Source organism: Lepisma saccharinum, chromosome 25 (genome assembly GCF_977018435.1).
Source record: "Lepisma saccharinum chromosome 25, izLepSacc3.1, whole genome shotgun sequence".
Lineage (NCBI taxonomy): Eukaryota > Metazoa > Arthropoda > Insecta > Zygentoma > Lepismatidae > Lepisma > Lepisma saccharinum.
The window spans coordinates 20965258-20988226 of NC_139253.1; the positions used below are offsets into that span (position 1 = coordinate 20965258).

At 36.8% G+C, this 22969-nt stretch overlaps 1 protein-coding gene across 2 annotated transcripts in view; it reads right to left on the reverse strand.

Annotated features, from left to right (window-relative positions):
* The window catches only part of LOC145978940 (lysophosphatidylserine lipase ABHD12), a 40691-nt gene that overhangs the window by 10087 nt on the left and 7635 nt on the right, over nt 1–22969 (reverse strand). The window contains exons 2-7 of one of the 2 annotated variants that reach the window (XM_083111944.1): nt 19381–19546; nt 17054–17172; nt 12543–12648; nt 11332–11525; nt 10282–10414; nt 9650–9767 (exon numbers count right to left, since the gene is read on the reverse strand). In XM_083111944.1, the coding sequence (XP_082968070.1) occupies nt 9650–9767; nt 10282–10414; nt 11332–11525; nt 12543–12648; nt 17054–17172; nt 19381–19454 (744 nt within the window). In that variant the 5' untranslated portion in view covers nt 19455–19546. The remainder of the gene's footprint in view (nt 1–9649; nt 9768–10281; nt 10415–11331; nt 11526–12542; nt 12649–17053; nt 17173–19380; nt 19547–22969) is intronic. The other variant, XM_083111945.1, reaches the window with a different exon arrangement.

Consider the following 22969-nt stretch of genomic DNA (forward strand, 5'->3'; position numbering starts at 1 on the left):
AAACTGTATCTATTTGTTGTCCACGTGTCGTAAGAGCAATTCACGAAGTCTTTTGTGCAGGTAGTGCGAGAGAATCACGACAGATAGCAGGTTTGCATAGGCAGCTACAAAGTTTAATTCGCGAGTTTCTCGTAAGGTTGCATTAGACATACGGAAAGTTTGTTTTATATTTAAAAAAGTATACGAATTGTCATGTAAAGCAACGAGGTAATGTGGTTTTTCTACATTGATTTCTCATTGTTAATCTAGAAGGCGATAATTGTTCAAAAGTGAAAATCACCATCATTGCATCCCTAACAGTGGTTGGCTAATAAGCAGCGCACGCTATGGGACGTTTGATACAACACATGGAGCGAGCAGGAAAGGAGCTCAGTGAATAAGATCGATGCCGAACTATAAGGGGATGGTTTTGGGTGCTTTGTTTATATTATGTTGCTTTGCTTTAAAGTTGGTTTTACAAAAGGTTAACTTTAAATATATAATATATCAAAAACAGCAAAAACAAAAGAGAACCACGCTTTACGCGGCCACACACAGACCCTATTCCACGTGTGGTGTTCCGTATAGTAACAGATATCCACTGAGATATCTGTTAAGCAACAGACGAACTTTAGCCTAACTTTAATAATCGGTAACTAGAGGAGGGCTTAATAGGCTTATGATTCACTAAAATGATAGAAGGTCAGACACCTTTAAACGACATATTTATTCATTGAAAAGAACATCGCTTGTGGCATAGCTGCCACCAAACATGAGCACTTCACTGTACAAGACACAAAAAAAAGATATACAAAAGATTTTGTACTTACATATCAGCCGTTTTCACACTATATCAATCATACCTGGGGCCTTACACACGCTATTTCACTCTTTATCGCCACATCCCGACACATGGACAAATTTGTGGTACACCACACTAAAAAATTAATATTATGTGCTTCCTTGGTGTAACAAAGGCTTTGGGGGGTGATAAATGAGTTTTCCTGGCTTTTCTTGGATGATGAAACCAGATGTGGAAACCACAGAAATATATAATATAAGTTGTTCATGTTCAAAAGATTATGTGGGACAAACAGCAAGGAAAATGGCAATAAGATGGCACGAACATGATTTGGACATTATAAATCTAAACCCAAGAACAGGTTTGTCAACTCATATCATCGAAGAGAAGCATTTGATTAAAAAGACAAGGGTTTTAAAAAGATTAACGGGAAACACAGAGTTGAATGTCTGGGAAGCCTCGTTCATTGCAGAAGAACACTGGAATAAATTAAATAATGAAAATGGTAACATAGATCCAGTGTGGAGTTTTCTTTTTCACAAATGGAGTAAGCCACCATCTTTAAAATTTAATGTAACAGAAAACATCAAGAGACTTTGTGAAAACAATGATGAATTTGAATTACCTGATGATATTTGGGATTCATAATTTAAAAAATTCTAAAATAAAAATAAAATAGACTGCTTTTTTTCACAGTTAAGTTGCTATATTACAACAATGTAACATTGACAACATCCATTATATAACAGATTCTTTTTGTTTAAAAATTACTAACCATTGTTATAACTGTATCTTTAGTCAAAATGAAAATAAATGTCTGATGAAAGGAGCGTGTGTTCTCCTGAAACGTCACAAAGAAAAAACTGTTTTCTTATGCTTGTAATAACCGTAAACTACAGGAAAATAATTTTTCTTGGATGGATGGCTAAGAACAACTTGGATATTCTTTGATATCCTATGGATGCTTCTATGGCGTCAGTTCTGCCGACCATGTGGTCTGAACTTCCACATGGGATGAGGGACACAAAACTCGCTATTTTGCTGAATTTTCACTGGGATCCTTAAATGCACTTGTGGACACAATATCCCACTTGGTCACACACACTTAGGCCTGTGTTTACTGTAACAGGACCTTAGATCCCTTTTCCCTTTATGTATCCTTTGTTGCTGGCACAGGTGGCCATTCACACACTGGATTTTACCAGCAACTTCCAAGCTGACCTGCTCTCAGCAGTGTTGCCAATCTCCGAATGCAGAATTTCCCTTTTTCCAGTGTAAAATTTCCCTTTTTCGACCTAAATTTCCCTCGATTTTCAAAACACATCTGAAGCTGTATCTTTGTATTACTATAACTGTTAATCAGGACCGTATATAAGGCGGTATAGTGGGTTCAAACCCCCCATTGAATAAAATACTAGAAACTGATCATAGTTTCATAATATAATTATCCTAAAATAAACATTTGAATTTTAAAATAAAACACTAATGCATTGAAAAAATCCCCAAACCAAAAAAAAATTTCGTCTGCGGCGCAATGATTGTCGGACTTTGAAACGCACCCATTGTCAAAGCTTAGCTAGGGGCCTGCTGTTAATATTTTTCTTTTGACGCCTGTTTTGCCTGAGGAACAAACTTTTATTATTATTATTATTAAATATTTATGAAAATCATAAAAGTGTGAAGTAATGGGCAGCCACTCAACACGATTTTTTTCACATGTTTCCCAGATATCTTTTCATCCGCAGATAAATCCCCACGACGTTTTCTAACCTTTTTGGGAGATGCATGTAGCTTCCTATCAGTCACCTCTTTCATTCTCCTTGCAACAACACAGGACACACAAAGTCACACACACAGCCACTAAGACACGTTCTGAAATGATGGACGGAACAAGAAAAAAAATTAAAATCCAGTCCCAAATTCTTTCCAGGTGCAGCGCGACTCGTGCCTTGAGGCCTTTCTAGGAAACGCGACAAATATAAGACTGACCGGTCAAGGTCATCTATAACAGGGAGAAAGGAACCTTACTGAAAAGTGTCACTGTTGCTAACTATTCATTTGGAAAAAGTACGCGCTGAAAAAAAAATGTTTTCGAACTTTTTAAAAGAATGAAACGAAAATGTGAGTTTAAATTTCCCTGTTTTTTAGCTATTTTTCATTAAATTTCCCTTTTCCCTTTTCACCCTCAAATTTCCCTGTGCCGTGGGAAATTTCCCTGCTTTTGGCATCACTGGCTCTCAGGTGGGTCTGTAATACAAGTGAGCTTGACTAGCAAGCTCAGAACACAATAGGCCATCTGAAAGTCTCCTCTGTGACGTCACAGCCTTGACGGCTTCTCATTGGCCAGCTGGAGTCCTTTGAGATCTTTCCTTGTCTTTGGGAGAATTGCCACTTTCTCCCACCAGATGGCAGAGTTATCAATTGCTTAAAAAGCATAAACAAAAGTGTTTTTTCAGCTTTTCTGGCTTAGTTATGCCAGATAATTGCAAATGAGTTTACTTTTAATAAATTAGGCATTATTTTACCTATGGGTGAGTGTTATCTCTGATTTTCAGTAAAGAATAAAAGATTTAGTAAACATGTGATTTGGAGCACATGGTTTTTGTTCTCCAAAATGGCTGCTGTTAGCCTAACAATGGTTTGTTCTTTATAAATAAAGCATTTCTACCCCTCCCATGAGTGACAACTGGTTGGTAAACATGACCCATGATTCTAATTGGGGGTGGGGGGTATAAGTTTCTGGGAAAATAGCTCTCACAAGCTTTCCCTGATGCCAACCTAATGGCCCTTGTACTTAGGTTGGCCTGTGGTTATTTGTGTGTGGGCATGTATGCCCAATGCTGATTGGTCATAGAACGTTGCGAGTCAATTTGAGTGACGTGTACTTTGCCAATTTGCACGCTCACAGCAGTGTCTGATTGAAATAGAGGTTTTCAGCCCGACAGGTACCATTTCTAGAAGGTACAGGAGTTTGTGATCCAGTGAAGTAGGTCGGAATCACCATGATATAAGAAGTAAGGTGGACCCGAGATTGCATCATCCATGCTGGTATGTGCATATTGGAGGTAAGACACTGTTCTCTTTCCTTACCCTACGAGGAAGCTCATCAACATTCCGTGATGGATTACGTTTCAAGCTCATATCTTTGTACAGGGCTTCAGGTGTACCCTCGTGCCATTTATGCATGAACTTTATACCAGATCGTATAATAACGACCACGTTTGAAAGTAACATGGGTGACGACGCCATCTTGAAAATATAGTGATTTCTCTGGATTTTGGTCCATTTCTGCTATCATTCAATGTGCTAGTATCACGAGCATTGCAAACAAACTTTCTCGAGATTGTTTCTTGTTAGTTTCAGGAAGAAACTATCATAATTTAGACGTGCATAGCCAATGTAAACATGACCCATGACCATGGTAAGTGCACTTCACTTAGCTTCAATCTTTTCTTTACATGCGCACATTGAAGTAAAGACACGAAAGTTTTAAAGTGCTGCATCCAACTTATCAATTTCAAACGCAAACTGAACGGCTTTATTTTTAAGCAACAAGGAAGTACCGTGATACTTTAAAACGTGTATTCATATACAACGTGCAAAATCATCAACCCTTGTGGGTGAAAAAAGCTGACTTTTCATGAAAATGCAAGTGTTATTAACTGTGATAATATCACATGCAACTTCATGTAAACGTATTTATTTTATTTAATAGTTTATTTCTATTTGTTTATTTATATCTTCCTTTGGATGGCGAAGTTAAGGCACAAGCCTTTTCTTACACTTAACCATCTCTACTTTATATTTTACAAATTGATTTGAATATCTAACAGTTTGCAAAAATATAAAACATCAAAATACCAAAGAAAAAAAGAAAAAGAAACACACAAAAGATAAAGAAAAAACAAAAAAACACATTTCACTGTAAGAAAAGTAAAAAAAATACACATAAAGCATGAAAAAAAACACTCAACAAAAATACTCAAAAATACAGAAAAGTTTGTCTGTGTTTGTCCTATAAATTTACATCAAGAAAGGTTTCATTTTATTGTCTTTCCGTTTTTCAGTACTGGTAAGTTAACTCTAGAAGATGATTTCTCAATTTTGATTTGAATTTGCCGAGAGAAGAAGTTTCTTATGTTATTTGGGAGGTTGTTCCATGCTCTGGTGGCAGTGACCGTGAAGGTGAAGGTGAAGGAATTTCCATAAAACGCTGTCTTGTGAGAGGGGATGGTGAGCAGGCAGTTGTTTAGCAAACGGGCAGCAAAGGTGTGTGCTGCGCTTAGGGGTTGAAATCGTGAAAGTAGATAATAAGGGGGTTCTCTTGAATGCACTATTTTGTAGAGTGCTGCAAGAGCGTGGAAGCGACGGCATGTTAAAAGGTCACACAGCCTAGGTCTATGAAAGCCAGGGTAAGGTGGTCAAAATATTTGATGTTATAAATGAAACGCACACATGCATTTTGTATTCGCTGTAGACGTCTTGTTAGTTCACTGTTGGGGCCAACATACGTCAAGTCGCAGTCGTCTATTTGCGACAGAACTAGCGACTGTTTTCTTTACCACTTGTAGTAGAATGCTTTTAAGGCGATACAGTGAGTGTAATGCTGCATAAGATTTTTTGCATATGGCCTTCATATGATCACTCCAAGTGAGGTTTTCATCCACAACAATTCCCAGGTCTTTGACCGAAAACAATAGTGGAATGGGTTTTCCATCTACAAGAATGTCCGGGATGGAGGACTTCTCTGTCGTGGATATGAGCTGCCATGAGCCAACTAAAATAAATTTAGTTTTCTCAGCATTTACTCCTAGACCGTTTGCCTGACACCATTTGCAGACGTTCATAATATCAGTGTTTAGAGCTTTGATGGCCATATTGATGTTTGTTTTAGTAACATTGGACGTCATCAGCGTACGGATGGTAATTTGTTGATTGAAATGTTTCCGATATATCATTTATGTACATCAGTAGCAGAGACAAAACACTTCCTTGGGGTACACCGCAATTTATCGGCAGCCATGGTGACTTATTTTCAGAAACGAATGTGCATTGCTGTCTGGCTGCTAAGAATGATCAAGTCCCGTCAACAATGACATTTTGCCAGCAGGATATCGTGGTCGACGGTTTGGAAGTCTTTGCTGTAATCGAGGAGAACTAGCATGGTTAGATATCTCTTATCCATCACTAACCTCACATCATCCACCACTTTAATGAGTGCTGTGTTGGTGCTGTGTTGTGGGTGGAAACCGGACTGTTTCTTTTTTTTTTTTGCGACGTTGCTGGTTTTGGGGGCGACTTCAGCTGTGGCGTACGATCTCATTACTTAAATGTGTTTTCTATTTGTTGGTAGCTTAATTACTACGGTCAGAGGAATTTATTTTTGCTTCCACTATAGGACTATGCACAAAATACAACAATTTCTACGGTCAAGTCCACTGTATGTTTTTTATTTTTGTTTACACTGTAGTACAGTATTTTTCATCTTTTTATTTTCTTTAATAATGCATGTTTTGGTTAATTTGGACATTTTTAATATCCCTTGGAGTTCGAATTAAAAAGAGTGCACAGTAATATTTTTTCATAGTCTTATCAAGCAAGTTGATACGTGATCATCCTTACCAAATTAAAATATTTCAAAACAGTATATTACAGTCAACTCTCGATTCTACGACCCCGGGTATAACGACTCTCTCGAAGTAACGACCCTTTTCCCGGGAACCGTGGAAAATTTAGAAATAATTAGAAAAATTTGGAAAAAAAAAGGTGAAAAATTGAAGGAAATCAGCCGAAAAGTGCGTTGTTTTTCCTCAACTCATTTCCTTTACGAATGCTCTACCGCCCACAATTAGGTCTGAACTAAAAATAGACAACACCACACCAGGCTTGAGTGATATCCAATAGCACTTGACCTCAGCCCTCCCCTCCCTCAACTGCACCAATGTTACCCCGCACCTGACTGCCGATACCCAACGTGCCAGGCTTGTTTTGCCATGCTTGCTCTTGGATACGCGAGAAGAGAAGATCGAATGTGCTTGGATGTTATTTTAAATCGACTTGTTTCCTTGTCCTAAGAGCTGCCGAAAACTCGCGGGAGAGGGTGGGAGCAGCCCGAAATGACTGCTGAACTTGCAGTCTTTGCCAATGTGTATGGCAGGTCAAGCTCTTTCATCGATAAATACACCACCTTGAGAGATAAGATCACAGGAATGTTCGAAAAGACAGATGCGTGGCGCCTGGAAGTCTGGCCCATTTGTCCCGCTCTGACCTGGAGTTCAGCCGGTTCCCGTGAGTGAGCAACTCTCGGCCTTGTAGCCGACAACTTCGGTAACCGCTTTCATTCAAAACGTGTTCTTTGTTCCCTGCAACACTTCATAAAAAAGCGATACTGTTAGAGATAATCGAAACCACATAGGTGAACTAAAGATCGTCAACCCGCTTAATGCGTTGTCATCCAGGTTTCCACAAAAGTTTACTTCGATCTTACGTGTATGATAACTCCAGTTTCCCACTTCATACGTTTTCCTAACTGTGTCGATATCGTAATATCTGCCAAAAAAAAGTGTTCTGTTGGCTGACTGACTTCTCCCTCTTTTCCTGTCAGCAAACAAGGGGGGGGGAGGGGGGCGATGCCGATTGTTTCAGCCACGATTTTCCTGCTGATGCGGGTTGATTACAGGCGAGGGTGGAAAAGGAACCACCCCTCTTCCTTTCCTTTGACGTCTAAAATGGGGCAACCAGTTCTGGATACATTCTTGAAAACGAACAAAAAACCATAGAACAAGTAAAAAAAAAAGTGACCCTCCCCCCTTTCCCCAGCTCATTCTCCGCCACTGGTGTGCACGGCAATGTTGATAATTGCAGATTTTTTTTTTTTTTTAATGCTGTTGTCTGCATAGAAAATATTGCCCGTATTATTGTCTGTTGCATGGTACAACGTAAAGCAAGGGTCATTTCTGTCTTCTTTATACTGCTGTTAAAAGTTCGGTCTTCGACACATTATCTTTAAAATGCTGGGACTTTTCTCTTCAGCCACCTGTTGCTCGAACTTCCAGCCAGTCTCCTTGTTGTTACGATCCAGCTGGCGCCAGTGTTTTGTCTAGCGTCTGCATGCAAAGCTCTTAATGGCTGATAACAGCGATGACTCATCCAGCGCGAAGGAAAAAGTTATTGTTTTGAATCTCGCAAAGCTGTTTTGAGGATAAGAAATTCGATCTCCAGAAAGGAAAACAAGAGTTAAAATATCTTCATGTTCTGCGCCTTCTGATAAGCAAATCTGTAAATTTAATTTGCATCTGCTTTTCTTCAGAAACATTCATGTGGAGGAAAAAAAAAGTGTGTTCGATGTAGGAATGGTCTGGTCGCTGAGACTGATTCGGGACTAAGTATACAGTTTAAAGTGAAATTCAATTCCAAACCCGAATGATTATCCACTGCCACGTTGTTTAATGACCTGTCCTAGAATACGCATTGGGTGAAAACAGATCGCAAGGTGATTCCTTTTTCATGCTGGATTACAATGCAAGTCAAGGAAGGAGTTTGGACTGCTCCCTTGAATGGGGAAGGAGGATGAATGAAGTTGGTTGAAGCAAAGAAAAGTGACTTTTTTTACGATGTATTTTACACAGCCGAACAAGAACGAAAATTACTTTATTTTTTTTGTCTGGTACCTAGAGAGGTTGTGTTGTTTCTCCCGAGAGATCTAATCTTACCAGTTAATCTTGTAACAGACAATGCTCGAGTAGACCCGTATAAAATCCAACATTCATTCTGCCCGATTATAACCCCGACTTTTGCTGGCACCAGTCTGACTGGTGTCAAGATTCTTAGAGTTTCGCTTGCAATAAGCGAGAGATTGTTTTCCTTTCCATTGGTCGCAGTGCAAACGGGTTTCTGATAAACTAGAATTGTAAGAATTTCCTGGAAAAGCAACGACTGTGCACAATTGAAACAAAGTAACATTATTTAAAATTCTCTTTTGTGAAAACTTTTTCATGTTCTATTTTCCTTCTCACAACACGCATCCTGTGCATAACAGGTTGTATAACTACCAGGATAAATGGTGTTACCATATCCTAGGCATCTTTTTGTCTATTTGAGCTCCCTTTAAGCTGAAAATTGGTGCAAATTCCAATAACGACCCCTTCGAAATAACAACCCTTTTCCCGGGAACTGTGAAAGGTCGCTGAATCGAGAGTTGACTGTATGTAAATATGCATATATTCCTTGAATAGGAAATGAGATTTACTCATATTTTGGGAAATGAGAGACGTGGTAGTAAATAAATTGCATTTTCATTTACCTACACATGTGCAACTGGCGCCCGTCACGTGTCCATACCTTGGTGTAGTATGTTAACATTTCACCAACCAGTTTACCCATGGGCTGGTGCTGGGCACCCTATTTTATGCAAACGCTAACACTTCATGAACTTACAGCATGGGAGGGACAAGTTTCAGTACTAAGTTTCTCTGTAATTATTATTTACATGTGATTTATTTATTGTATTGAAGTATAAGTACAATAAGCAATTAGAAGTTGAAATATTGTAATGAAAATATTATGAGCAGAAAAAGAATAAAGTAAGTGTAAAAACCACTTATATTCCTACTCATAAACATGTTGGGACAAGGTTTAAACTTTAATTAAAGTAGGTATATGATTTAATTAAATTAAAGAAATGTTCATATTTTATATTTAAAACAGGCAAATATCTTCCTGCCTTCTCAAATGCAAAACTACATTAAAGAAGGTCTACTTCAAAACAGCCTATTTCTTTACACTTAAATAGATTTTAAGATCAAGTTATTTGACTTTACAAAAATGAACACAATCATAGCTATAAATTATACTAAAAAGGGGACTTACCAGTGTTAAGTAGTGTTCCCGAATTTCATCACTGATGGAATTAAAGGGAGATTCCAGAACAACACCTACTGGTGGGATATTTTCCTGACTCAGTAAAGATGATACATGGCAGGAGACCCTGTCAAAAATTAAAAATAAATGATATGCAAGTTTAAATCAATTGACAATATAAACAAAACAAATTTGAAACTATCAAATTTTGCAGTGTGGTTAAAGTTGAATAACTTTTATTTTTAAACCATGCAACTGATGGCTATGGCAGAATTGGACAATCAATTGGAAACTACTTATACAAATAATTCTTGAAGCTTACCTGGCGGTGAATAATGAAGAGATTTTCTCGGGATATCAACTACGTGATTTCCGGATAGGATTCTGAGAGCTGATGTTACTCTCATCATCAGGGATTGAAGTGCAGAAATGTGTTACATAACCTCACCCTGACATATCAACCATTCATCACATATGGTTGTCAGTTACCTCCAACAAATAATACTGATAAACAATTTTACTAAAATTATGTATGGGGGGTCATGGGGGGGGGGAGGGAGGGAGTTATGGGTCAGAAACCTTATTCACTTGTGAAGTAAGTATAACAAATATTAAATACAACTGATCAATTGTCTACTTACCCTGTTCCTAAAGAATGGCCCCATATGAACAAAGGAGCTTGTTTGACTCTGCTACGAACCCATTTGAACATATATTTGGCATCAGATACTACACCACTTTCAGACAAAGCAATAGGACTTGAATCAGCATACCCTGTAAGGATTATATTAAAATAAGACATGATGCATAACGTATAACTATCACATTTCAAATGAATTCCATCATGTTGAGACGGCATTCTACAATCACAAGAATGACAGGTTTCTTTTCCATTGTATGATTGTATTCATAGTTAAGGAAAATTAAAGTATTCAATAATGTATTTTAATTCTGAAGTTGTTTCTGTGTACTGGGATGGATGTGCATTAGATTTACACAACAGATTTAAATTGTGAGTACAGCAGAAGGTGTGTTGATAGCCGTAGTAGAGCATTGGCACGAATGTTAAACACACTGGTTCAGCAACAGTTTTGAACACAAAATTTCAGTAAGGTATAGCATATTCCCTCTTGCGAATAAGCTACATGATATCAATATACAATTCCCCCACACTTGAAAAATATTAATAAACTCTCATACATGGATCATTGAAATAATGACTATTGTTAATTAGCAGACTTCTAATGTACGACTGGCTGAAATTGGTACGCAAGAACCAGTATCAGAAGCAGCAAGTTATAATAGATAACCTAAGAATTAGGAGTTTTAGTTTCCATTTTCTTGTAAAGGATTCATCTCTTTCCCACTTTATTCCTACCTAGTATACTCGTATATGGTCCTTCCAAACCGGTGTACAAATCAGAGATCGTTAATACTAATATTATAGCATTTCTTCAGGTTCTATAGTCCATGAGTGAGAATCAATGAAAATTGCACTGTGTATAACTACCAAATATTTCAACTTCATAAAAGTATACTTCATGGAAAGGGTTGGACTCCAAGGAAGAATCTGCCAGTAATGGTGATTAAATCGTATTGATATCAACTGATACAAACAGATTGACTCAACCCTTATATATAGTATAATTATGTGAAAAATAGTTTTATCACTAGAAATACATGTGCCTTACCTCTGTAATCCAAACACACAACATGGTAATCTAAATTCCTAAGAAGCTTGTAAAGTTCGATCCTATGTGGTCCAGCTCTGGAGCCAGAATTCCCATGTAAATATAATATCACAGTCTCTCCATGACTCAGCAACTTCTCATAATCTTCAGCACTTTTGGTGGTGTTATCTACTAAGGATCTGGGCAAAATGTGCCTGGATAAAAGTAAACACATCGCAATAATATTAATGAAAACCAATAATACCACTTAAGGATGGTTTCAAATGAAATTGAAGTTACTAGCATAATTAACCAGACTCAGAGAGCAGAAAGGAAGAATAAAAAAGCTTAACTAAGATTATTTTCTCCAAGAGGCATCATATATTATTAAATAGCTAAGAATTTTGCATAGCTGCTAATTAATATCTGTACTGAAGAATTTTAAATTACAAAATATGAATTGCCCTTATGAAGCCTTATGCAAAGCCACATATAAAAGAAAATGGTCCTCTAAAACTAATAATGATTGCATTTACAACATCCGTACAATCAATAATGATTAACGTCAACATGATTATTTTCCTGTAGTTTACGGTTATTACAAGCATAAGAAAACAGTTTTTCTTTGTGACGTTTCAGGAGAACACATGCTCCTTTCATCAGACATTTATTTTCATTTTGACTAAAGATACAGTTATAACAATGGTTAGTAATTTTTTAAACAAAAAGAATCCTTTATATAATGGATGTTGTCAATGTTACATTGTTGTAATATAGCAACTTAACTGTGAAAAGAAGCAGTCTGTTTTATTTTTTTAAAGATGGTGGCTTACTCCATTTGTGAAAACCATTGTTATAACTGTATCTATAGTCAAAATGAAAATAAATGTCTGATGAAGGGAGCGTGTGTTCTCCTGAAACGTCACAAAGAAAAACTGTTTTCTTATGCTTGTAATAACCGTAAACTACAGGAAAATAATTCTACAATGCAAGCAATGCATACATACAAGAAAAACTATTAGCCAACATAATTATACTAACATATGTCAGAGGTAAATAGTTGTAAATATTATAATGTATAATAAGTTGTAATCTTTTAATTTCAGCAATTCCAACCCCCCTCCCTCTCTGTAACTCCCAGAGGAGTCAGTTTCACCAAAAAGGATTGATATCTGGTGCCCTGTTTGTTATTTTATTTTCAAAATTATTAATAATTGCTGTTCGAAACTTACCAAACACCAAGTTTGATTCCTTCGTTAGTTAGGACATAAAAATTCCTTGTATCTGGCAGACCCAATTCCTCTGGCTTGTTGAAGTCTACATTTCTGGGCCACCTCACTGAAAATAAAATACTGATTATAGACCTTCAAAATATGTACATTGTTTCTGTCATGTAATCATTAAAGGATGCCCTAAAATTTCTATAAATTTCTATTCCTTTTTCAGCAGATAAGTCACATATGGCATAAATATAGAGGTTGCTTTTCAGGATAGGAAGTAAGTTTTAAGAACTCGGCTTGTTTTTTAACAAGCACATAACAATAGCTAATTTCTCCAGACTTTATGAAACATGTACTAAATCTTAAATATTTGTTAGACACCCTAATATCAAAATTTCTGAAATACATTTTGAGCCACCATTTATCTGAAGATATCTTAACAGGGAACTACTCAATTCAGAAGTAGGCCTTGATCTAATTTTTCATTAGAATGAGGTTCTTAATCATGATAGGAACTGGATGAATATGAATCGGAAAAGAATGAAATGCCTGATTTGGACACCATGATCCCATACAGAAGGAACTTGAGACTTTCAGGCATGCTGGGCATATCCTTCTCCTCCCTCAATATATTGAAGCTTTAAAAATCCCCCAAGGAACTAGTCTATGGAGTGGTACGACACCAGAAGCAAAAAGCCTCCTGTAAGGACTCGGCATCAGTGCATTTCTCTCTCCGTATTGCCTCTTTCATGCTGTCAAACAAGGCATAATCAAAGGGTTCAAGGTCCAGCACGAACGGTGGACCAGAGTTTCTGAAGTTGTGCCCTAGTCTGTACAGATGTATGGGGCCTTGCATTATCATGTACAGAAAAAAAGGATGTGTTTGGCCAATTTCCTCTGCCATCTTTGCTGAATTCACCGTTATCTAGGATGCCATCACCATTCCAGAAACCTGATTGGCATTTTTATGGCCACAGGTTATTGTCGTGCTTCCATTGCATTGATTGCAGCTTATTTAGGGACATCAAACAGCTGAAGAAAGACTCATCGTGTGTAAGCAAACAATTGAAAAAAAAAACCTGGATTGCTGTCATAGAGTTCTAAGAGTCCCCTGCACCTGTCAACATGTCCATGCTTTTCATTGTTGATAATTAGAATACGTACGTGAGTACTAATATGATTTCCGCGAAACTTACTTCTAAATGTTTGATTAATTTCGGTGGCCTATGCCACCATCCACTTAGGAAACTCGATGCTTCACTGTTGGGTTGACTTCCGGTTCCTGTTGTTTCCTCACTTACCGCTAGGGACGCTGGTGTAACCAGTGCTGGTATAACCAAATGCAGTGGCTTTATCAAAGAATTGTTACATTAATTTATCACTAGATGGCTTTGGTTATGTAAGGGGTGTGACTATGAAGTACTAAAGGTCAGAGGAGAGCAAAGCTACATAAGAAAATCACTTCCTATTGATTAGCCCAGGGTATCACACTTTAAGTTGAGTTTCTCCTCCTTAAGTGTCAAAAAGGACAAGTTAAAATGGAACAAAGACAGGGAGTAGTGGATTGGCATTTTTAAGTTGTATTTTGTAGAGTAGTTAGTTGGGTAATTTGTGTTAATTCACAACTCTCTTTGTCCCGTTTTAAACCAGGTCCTCTGCCAAAAGTGACTACTAAAAAGGGTCTTAAGTTGAAATAAAGGGAAAATATTTCAGGTTAAATAAAACGAAATAGAAGTTTAGAGATTTTGAATTAATAGAACAGAAGTTTCATAGTGTAAACATTTAATTGTGCCATTCAGTTTCTATATGTTTTTATTTATGGAATAACTCAGTTACTGATTGTCAATTAGGGTCTATATTTTTATAAATGTTATTTCTGTTGTCTAAAGCCCGTCAAGCAAAATTTCAAATAAACCTCATATTAATACAGACCTTATATATATTTTTGCAAAACCTACAATTTTACAGCTTAAATCTTATATTGCTAGACTTCCACTGCCTTAATTGAGTTAAATTTCTCTGCTTGGTTATTGGACTGACTGTAGTTTTATTCCTTGTGTCCTCAGAATATTAATAAAATGAAATCACACTAAATGTCATACAATAAGAAGCTGGTTTAACTGGCCAAGGTCACGTGGTACACATTGATCACAGACCTTTCCCATTTTCAAATCTTTCATGATGATTACATGAACTGTCACCTTCCCCACTCCTGTTTCAAGCTTCAACTGTTCGAGTGTAAAATATCTGTGGGGCATGATGATTTCAGAAACTTCTCAATTATGGCTGGGACTTGGGATGTTCATGGGCATCCAGGACTTGTTACACCTTTTGTCCTTGAAAGCCTGCACCCAAGAAAAAACAGCTGCTCATCTAGGAGCATCATTTCCACACACTGCCCGTAACTGATTCACAATTTCTGATATTGTTACACCTTCCTTACAAAAAGAACAAGTTGCCCACTGTTATCAGTGACAGTCATGTTCTATGATGACACAATGGCATGAGAGAACCTCATTGTCAATCTCATGCCAGACACTGCTGGGAAATGCCACCCACCCCCATGATGGAAAGACTAACAGGTGGATGCACGCTAGAGTACTGCATCGAACCACTTTCACTTGCTCAAACTCGTTCGAATCTCCCACACTCGAGCGTGCTACGCTCGAACGTACCACACTCGTAGTGGAGCAGCACTGTCAACCTAAAATCCATACATGGAAGGAAATCACTCTATGCAATTACAATTCTAAATAATAATTTTGTATATTATTTAAGACTCAAATACAGCACATATGAAAGTATGCAATATCTACAGACCGAAACGTAAAATGGATGCACATGCTAACAGACCTGCCTAAGCAATTACAAACATCCTATCACAGTGCAAGAAGTACGTGTACATCACTGTTCACTTACCAAAAAGATTATCATATTCTGCGAAATAATAAAATGCAGTTACAGCATTCAATTGAACATCATTTCAATGTGACAATCATCATAGAAACATAAATATCAGCCTAAGCAGTTTCAGCCCATAACCATCTATTTCATTTTCACATATCTCGGTAAGATACGTACACTACATTTTAACATGGAGATGATGAGTATGTTCACTTATTTTTCAATTTCACTTAGTCTCTTACTCCACGATCCATATTTGAGGGCCCATTACCATAGACAAATGACAGAAATACGTGCACTAATAGGGTTAGAGAGTTCGTATTTCGTTCGTTCGGTCACTTTTCACTGGTTACGTGAACCACATTAACTTCTCCTCTAATGCAAAACATATTCCATTCACATAGTCAGTCTCGTTCTTTTTCACTTCACTTATTCAAACAGGTGAAAGTGTACATAATGAATGAAAGGAAGGAGGGCCAGAAGTCTAAAGAGAAAATGAGAAACAAATAGGAAACAAGAGACACTGGAAAATTTTATTTTTCAAGACTGCAGGATTCATCTTCAGTTGTAAGGGAAAAAAAAAGATATGGCGGAATCGGAAAGGAGTATTTGACCTGTAAATTTGGCAGGTCCGGAATGAAGTTACAGTTGGTGTGGAAAGGTGTGGATATTTCATGCGACTTGTTTAAAAATTGAGTGGTGGGGGTGGTGCGGAAGGGGGACAGTGCAATGAGATGGTTAGGAATGGGGATGAGGTTGGTTTGGGAAGTTACTGAGTGGCCAGGGGGTGTGGTTGATACGTAGGGTCCATCTCATCTTTTCCATACTGGGGTGTTGGTGGATTGTTGTAAGGGGCAGATGAGCACTACCAAAAAGCAGTTGTTGAAAGGGATATTGGTACGGATGGAGAAGTCTAGCTTTCGGGTGGAGGAGCAGTGATGGTTGATCCTTCTGTTGAAGTTGTTGGAGGAAAGGATGGATATAGATGTCGTTTGAGGCATGGCAGCTTCCCATTGGGTAATGTTAAATTTGCATGTGGCAGTGTGTTGGAGGTTGAAAGGGGGATATTTGAAAGCAAGTCCAGTATTCTAAGCAAACCTGAACCTCGTTTTGGCATAACCGAGGGAACACAAGATGTGTGTGGCCGCGGTGGCTCGGTCGGTAACGCGTCTGACTACCATCCTAAAGGTCCCGGGTTCGATCCCCGGCAGGTTCAAATCCGGGAACTTTTCTAATGATGGAAACGGCCCCGGCGCCCACCCAGCGTCGAATAACATGGGTACCTGGGGGAAACCCTGGGGGGTAAAGGCGGTCAGGGGCATGATGCTGATCACATCACCCCCACTCACGACTGGATCAAGAAAATGTGGGGCGTTACCCCCACACCCCCTATATGCCTTCATGGCATGGTGCTATGCACAGGGGAGCACTTTACCTTTTTTTTTTACACAAGATGTGTGTGTGTGATTTTGTTGAGGTGGGGGTGATAATGGTGGGAATGTATGAGGCAGCTGGGTATATTTTTTGTGACAAATATCCCAGGTTGCCTCATACATACCCACACACAGAGATAAACACATACACAAAAGAACAAAAGTTAAAAATATTCTTCTACTTACCAAATGGCAAAAAAATCAAGTTCTTTTGAAAGGTGTGGGAATATCGAAAAATAAGTGGAACAACACCAAAGATTATGAGCAATACTAATCCCACTATCTGTGCTGTTCCTGTCAATATTCTGTAAATAAAAATGAAGCGAACTTACACTGTGGTACTGAAGAAACAACACACACACACACACACATAAAGGGAAAAGAAAAAAAGAATGGAAGAATAGTAGTAACACACATTCGACATAAAAAATGGAGACAGGAAACACTAGACAAAATTATCTTAGTTGATACTTTGTACTGACCTCAAAATATAAGCCATTTTATACTGTATGGTGAATGAATGTATTATCTTCACTTTGCACCAATACATATATAAATTAGGAATGGACCAAAATATAATATTTGTAAATAACAATAATGTACAAATATAAAATGTACTTAAGATAGCCAATATTCTATATTGATCTGACACCCTAAAAGTCATTTCAAAAATTAAAATTGGCAGAATTTTGCATGAAATTACAGACTATTTATAGAAATATTGGGTTGCTTAAACCATTGGTAATTTTACAGATAGAAAGCACAATTTGTACTGATCCTTGAGTAGTAAAGTTGTATGACTCATTCCCTTGTTTCATGTTCTTCTTCTGTATACACCAATGTCACAGTTTGAATATCGGGCAATTATTATGAGAACAAACAAAGGTGTACCGGACAATAATTATGGGACAAAGGGAGTAATAACTTCAGTTTTAATTACATATTTAATGTAATTACATATTTAATCAATAAAAAAATAAAAAATTCTGGTGGTATGGAACACACAGTGCGAAAAAACTGAAAGCTTCAAAACAAGAGAAAGTTGGCACTTACAGCGCGACCTTCCAGACAAGTTACGGTTAAAGGACCTTGTACTGTACCTGCTTCAGTCGTCCAAAAATATATTAAATATATTTACTTATTTCTTCACTACAGAAAGGATGTTTAAGAGGTGATGAACTGATGATGATTGGAATTGAGAATGGGCAGTAAAAACGTAGTCCAAAGGTAAAGTTACAAAAAAAAGCCGTTAAGACCTTAAAAAAGGCTAAAAAAGGACCAATAAGCCAAAAAATGCCGACAAAGGAAAAAAAGGACAAATAAAACCCACCTTTTTCTGGCCTACAATGACCCAAAATGAACATATATTACGTTGGGCCTCATCTTCGGACACTAGGGAAAAAAAAGGATTTTTCCTCAACTTCCGAGCCCTATATATCACCAATGATATAAAGTCAAAATTTCTGCTGCCGGACCCTGTGGCCGAATGGTTAGCCCATCGTGCTTCGATGCCAAGGGTTGCGGGTTCAAACCCCCTTGGGCTTGGTTGTTTGTGAACGTCCATTCATCAATTTCATCACACATCCTCATCTTCTCAAATTAGCCAAGAGGCAAAAAATACGAAGTAAAATAGACTTAATCAATCAATCAATCAAAATTTCTGCTAATCTAGATCAGTTTTTACACTGTAGAAAAACTCAAACAGATACAAACACTATGTGAATTAAAGTCCTGCATGGGACCATTTTTGGCCATTTCGAGTCTACCACCCTCGAGTGTATACATTTGAATATCATTTTAATGTGACAATACTCGAAGAGACATATATATGTAAAATATCAACCTTGGCAGATTCAACCCACAATCATCTATTTCGTTTTCACATATCACTGGGTGTTGGTTTGGTCTGAGTTGCTGTTTTAAATCCACTTTATGCACAGTAAGGCTAATCGGGACTTAACCTACAATTTAAAGTGGAATCCGAACCACTTGTGCCTCCACCGGGTATCGAACCCGGGACCCCTCGATTACAAGGCAATGACGCTACCACTGCGCCATGGGGGAGGCCCCACTGTGTGTTTGTAAGCAAGACTAAATTGCCTTGTAACATGGAAATGAAGCTATGTTTACTTAACAGACAAATTACGGTTATATGTGTACTATTGGATACTTAGATTTATTAGTACTCACATTTCCTACTGTGTTTTTAGGGTAAAATGTTAGTAACATTTCTTGAAAAATTATACGTTTGTAAAACAACATAGGAAACAAACATTGTTTTTTTTATGTTACAATGATAAATTATTGTTAATTATGAATCATATCCACCATTTCAAATAAAGTTTGAAGATGAGAAGGAGAAATAAATTGAAGAAACAGAAGTACACAGAAAGTGACAGTCATGCCTCATGAAATAACCTTAGTTACACTGCGTACATAAAACACTAACACAACACCAGAAACATCGACATAGGACATTTACTTCAACAACATTTGGTGAGAATTTTACTTACATTTCTTGATACCACAATGCAAATAGGAGACTGGGTAGTGCAGCAAGAGAAAGGATTCCTTTGATGACTTTCATGTTAATCTGCTATTGAAGGATTAGGAATGCAGCAAGCAAAAAACTGGTTCTAACCTCCAACTCTAACATGCACTTTGGATAGGGAGTAGCACCTATGGGGGTAAGATAAGAACCTGAACAGTCCACTAGAAATCTTGTCTTTATATATCATGCTTATTTATAGGCTAGAATTTTCATCGTGAACCAAAACACAAAAACAAAATGCAAGGATTTCAAACATATCAGCATGCACATTACAATTTTTGAATGCTGTAAACAATGACGTTCACACTTCTTTAAAAAAAAAAAAGGATTGCAGCTACATTTCTAATTTTCCTTCAATATAGCAGTCAAAAAGTTGTAGTTTACAAATTACAAATGCCACTACCCCTATTGACGATTATGCAAAAACAAACACAAATTAATGTGGAAGGAAAGTACAGATTTCTGCAGTAAATTATAAGAGGTCCCCAAAAAAACATACAGCCGAATGTAACATTAAAAGGGTCTATGTCAATGATCTAGTTAGGTTCTCTTCCATATTAAACTGACAGTATAATGCATATACAAAGATAGACCATTGGGTTGTCTAATTAAGGAAACCATTCAGCGTGTTCTTTATTTAAGCCTAATCAAATAATTGGTTGCCACAGCAGAAAGCCAAGTATTCATGTCTTTAAAATGAAACATTCAGAATTAATCATAACATTGAAACTGTACTAAATATATTTTAGTAATTTTATTAGGAATTAAGTGATAATACAGGCAATCACAAATAACTATTAATCATTGCATATTTAAAGCAATTAGCTACAAACGATTGATGTGTACAATTCATACAAACACTCACTACGCACAGATGAATATTTACTACTTCTTTTTCATATTTTGTATGTTAAATTTTAAATGTCTGAAAACTCATCTTAACACAAAATTAGTGCCACAGTAACCAAGAAACCCCAAACCAAAGAAAAGTACAGGAAAAAGGAAAATACACAAGACAATAACATGGCATCAAGACAAAACACAACACTTTGTACAAAATTCTTCAGACTCAAAATTATGAAATCTTGTACACAATAAACATTTAACGTGAGTAGTAAGAACCATACCAAGTACAGAAACAAAATTCAATATCATTTAAAATGGTTTACGATTGTCAAAATACAGAACCTGGTTTCAATTCCAGTCATGACAAACTTTGTAAAAGGAGTAAGCATGGATGTATCAAAGTGTTATTTTCCTGTAGTTTACGGTTATTACAAGCATAAGAAAACTGTTTTTCATTGTGACGTTTCAGGAGAACACACGCTCCTTTCATCAGACATTTATTTTCATTTTGACTAAAGATACAGTTATAACAATGGTTAGCAATTTTTAAAACAAAAATAATCCGTTATATAATAGTTGTTGTCAATGTTACACTGTTGTAATATAGCAACTTAACTGTGAAAAGAAGCAGTCTGTTTTATTTTTATTTCAGATACAAAAATTTGATCACATTATTTTTTATTTAAAATTATGAATCCTAAATATTATCAGGTAATTCAAAGTCATCATTGTTTTCAGAAAGTTTCTTGATGTTTTCTGTTACATTAAATTTTAAAGATGGTGGCTTACTCCATTTGTGAAAGAGAAAAATCCATACTGGATCTATGTTACCATTTTCATTATTTAATTTATTCCAGTGTTCTTCTGCAATGAACGAAGCTTCCCAGACATTCAACTCTATGTTTGCCATTAATCTTTTTAAAACCCTTCTCTTTTTAATCAAATGCTTTTCTTCGATGATGTGAGCTGACAAACCTGTTCTTGAATTTAGATATATAATGTCCAAATCGTGTTCATGCCATGTTATTGCTATTTTCCTTGCTGTTTGTCTTACATAATCCTTTGAACATGAACAACTTATATTATATATTCCTGTGGTTTCCACATCTGGTAGAGAGTTTCTCATTTTGAATTCATTAAATGTACATTCCAAACTTCTTGGTGATCTAAAAACAATTTTGAAATTAAATCTTCTAAAAATGTTTGCAATTTTATGTGAGAATCCCTTGTGGAATGGAATGCACACAAATTTATTTTTAACGGATTTTTCATCTTTGTCTATATTTCTCTTTTTCTTTAGTTTCTTTGAGACTAGCAAGGAAAATGGCAATAAGATGGCATGAACACGATTTGGACATTATAAATCCAAACCCAAGAACAGGTTTGTTAGCTCACATCATCGAAGAAAAGCATTTGATTAAAAAAAAAGATTAACGGCAAACATAGAGCTGAATGTCTGGGAAGCTTCGTTCATTGTAGAACAACACTGGAATAAATTAAATAATGAAAATGGTAACATAGATCCAGTATGGAGTTTTCTCTTTCACAAATGGAGTAAGCCACCATCTTTAAAATTTAATGTAACAGAAAACATCAAGAAACTTTCTGAAAACAATGATGACTTTGAATTACCTGATGATATTTAGGATTCATAATTTTAAATTAAAAATAATGTGATCAAATTTTTTTATCTGAAATAAAAATAGAACAGACTGCTTCTTTTCACAGTTGAGTTGCTATATTACAACAATGTAACATTGACAACATCTATTATATAACGGATTATTTTTGTTTACAAAATTGCTAACCATTGTTATAACTGTATCTTTAGTCAAAATGAAAATAAATGTCTGATGAAGGGAGCGTGTGTTCTCCTGAAACGTCACAACGCAAAACAGTTTTCTTATGCTTGTAATAACCGTAAACTACAGAAAAATAATTCTAGAATGCAAGCAATGCGTACATACAAGAAAAACTATTATGTATCATAGTGTTTGCCTCATCATAGATTTCATCATTCATCTTCATCATTGGAATTAACCTAAAATAAAATATTACTGCTATCTGTTCAAATTTAATTACCAATATTTATCTACCACCGTAACGTAAGTAAATTACCATATCCACAAAATGAGACATACTTTCAGAAAATACATACATATATCTATCTATTAGGCACATCCAGAAAGTAATTTTCAAACTCGGCACAAGTGTGAGGCCACGCATATTGAAACCGGTTTTGCACATGCGTGAGAGGCACATGACCTGGCTAGTGAATGTCCTAGAAGACGCCTCCTGAAAGTCGTCAGTAGCGTCGCGGCAGCGATGAAACACACGGCTCTTATTCCATTTCCCGCCGCATGCGAGGTTCGTATGGTGATCAAGTTCTTGAACACACAAAACATATAGCCAATCAAAATTTATTGTCAGCTGTGCCAGGTGTATGGGCCAGACATCATGAGCAAGCAGATGGTGCAGGACATTTACTGAAGGCCAACAAAATGTGCATGACGACGAGCGCAGTCGGCGGCCATCGGCCGTTATGGACAAGCTTGTGGAGCAGGTGCAGCAGCCCATATTGTAGGATCGTCGCATCACGATCACGAAAATCAGCAGCCTTTTCCTGCAGATTTCTTGGTCGTTGTTGCATGACATTGTTACCAAACACCTCTTGATTGATTGATTTGGTGTTTTAAGTCCACTTT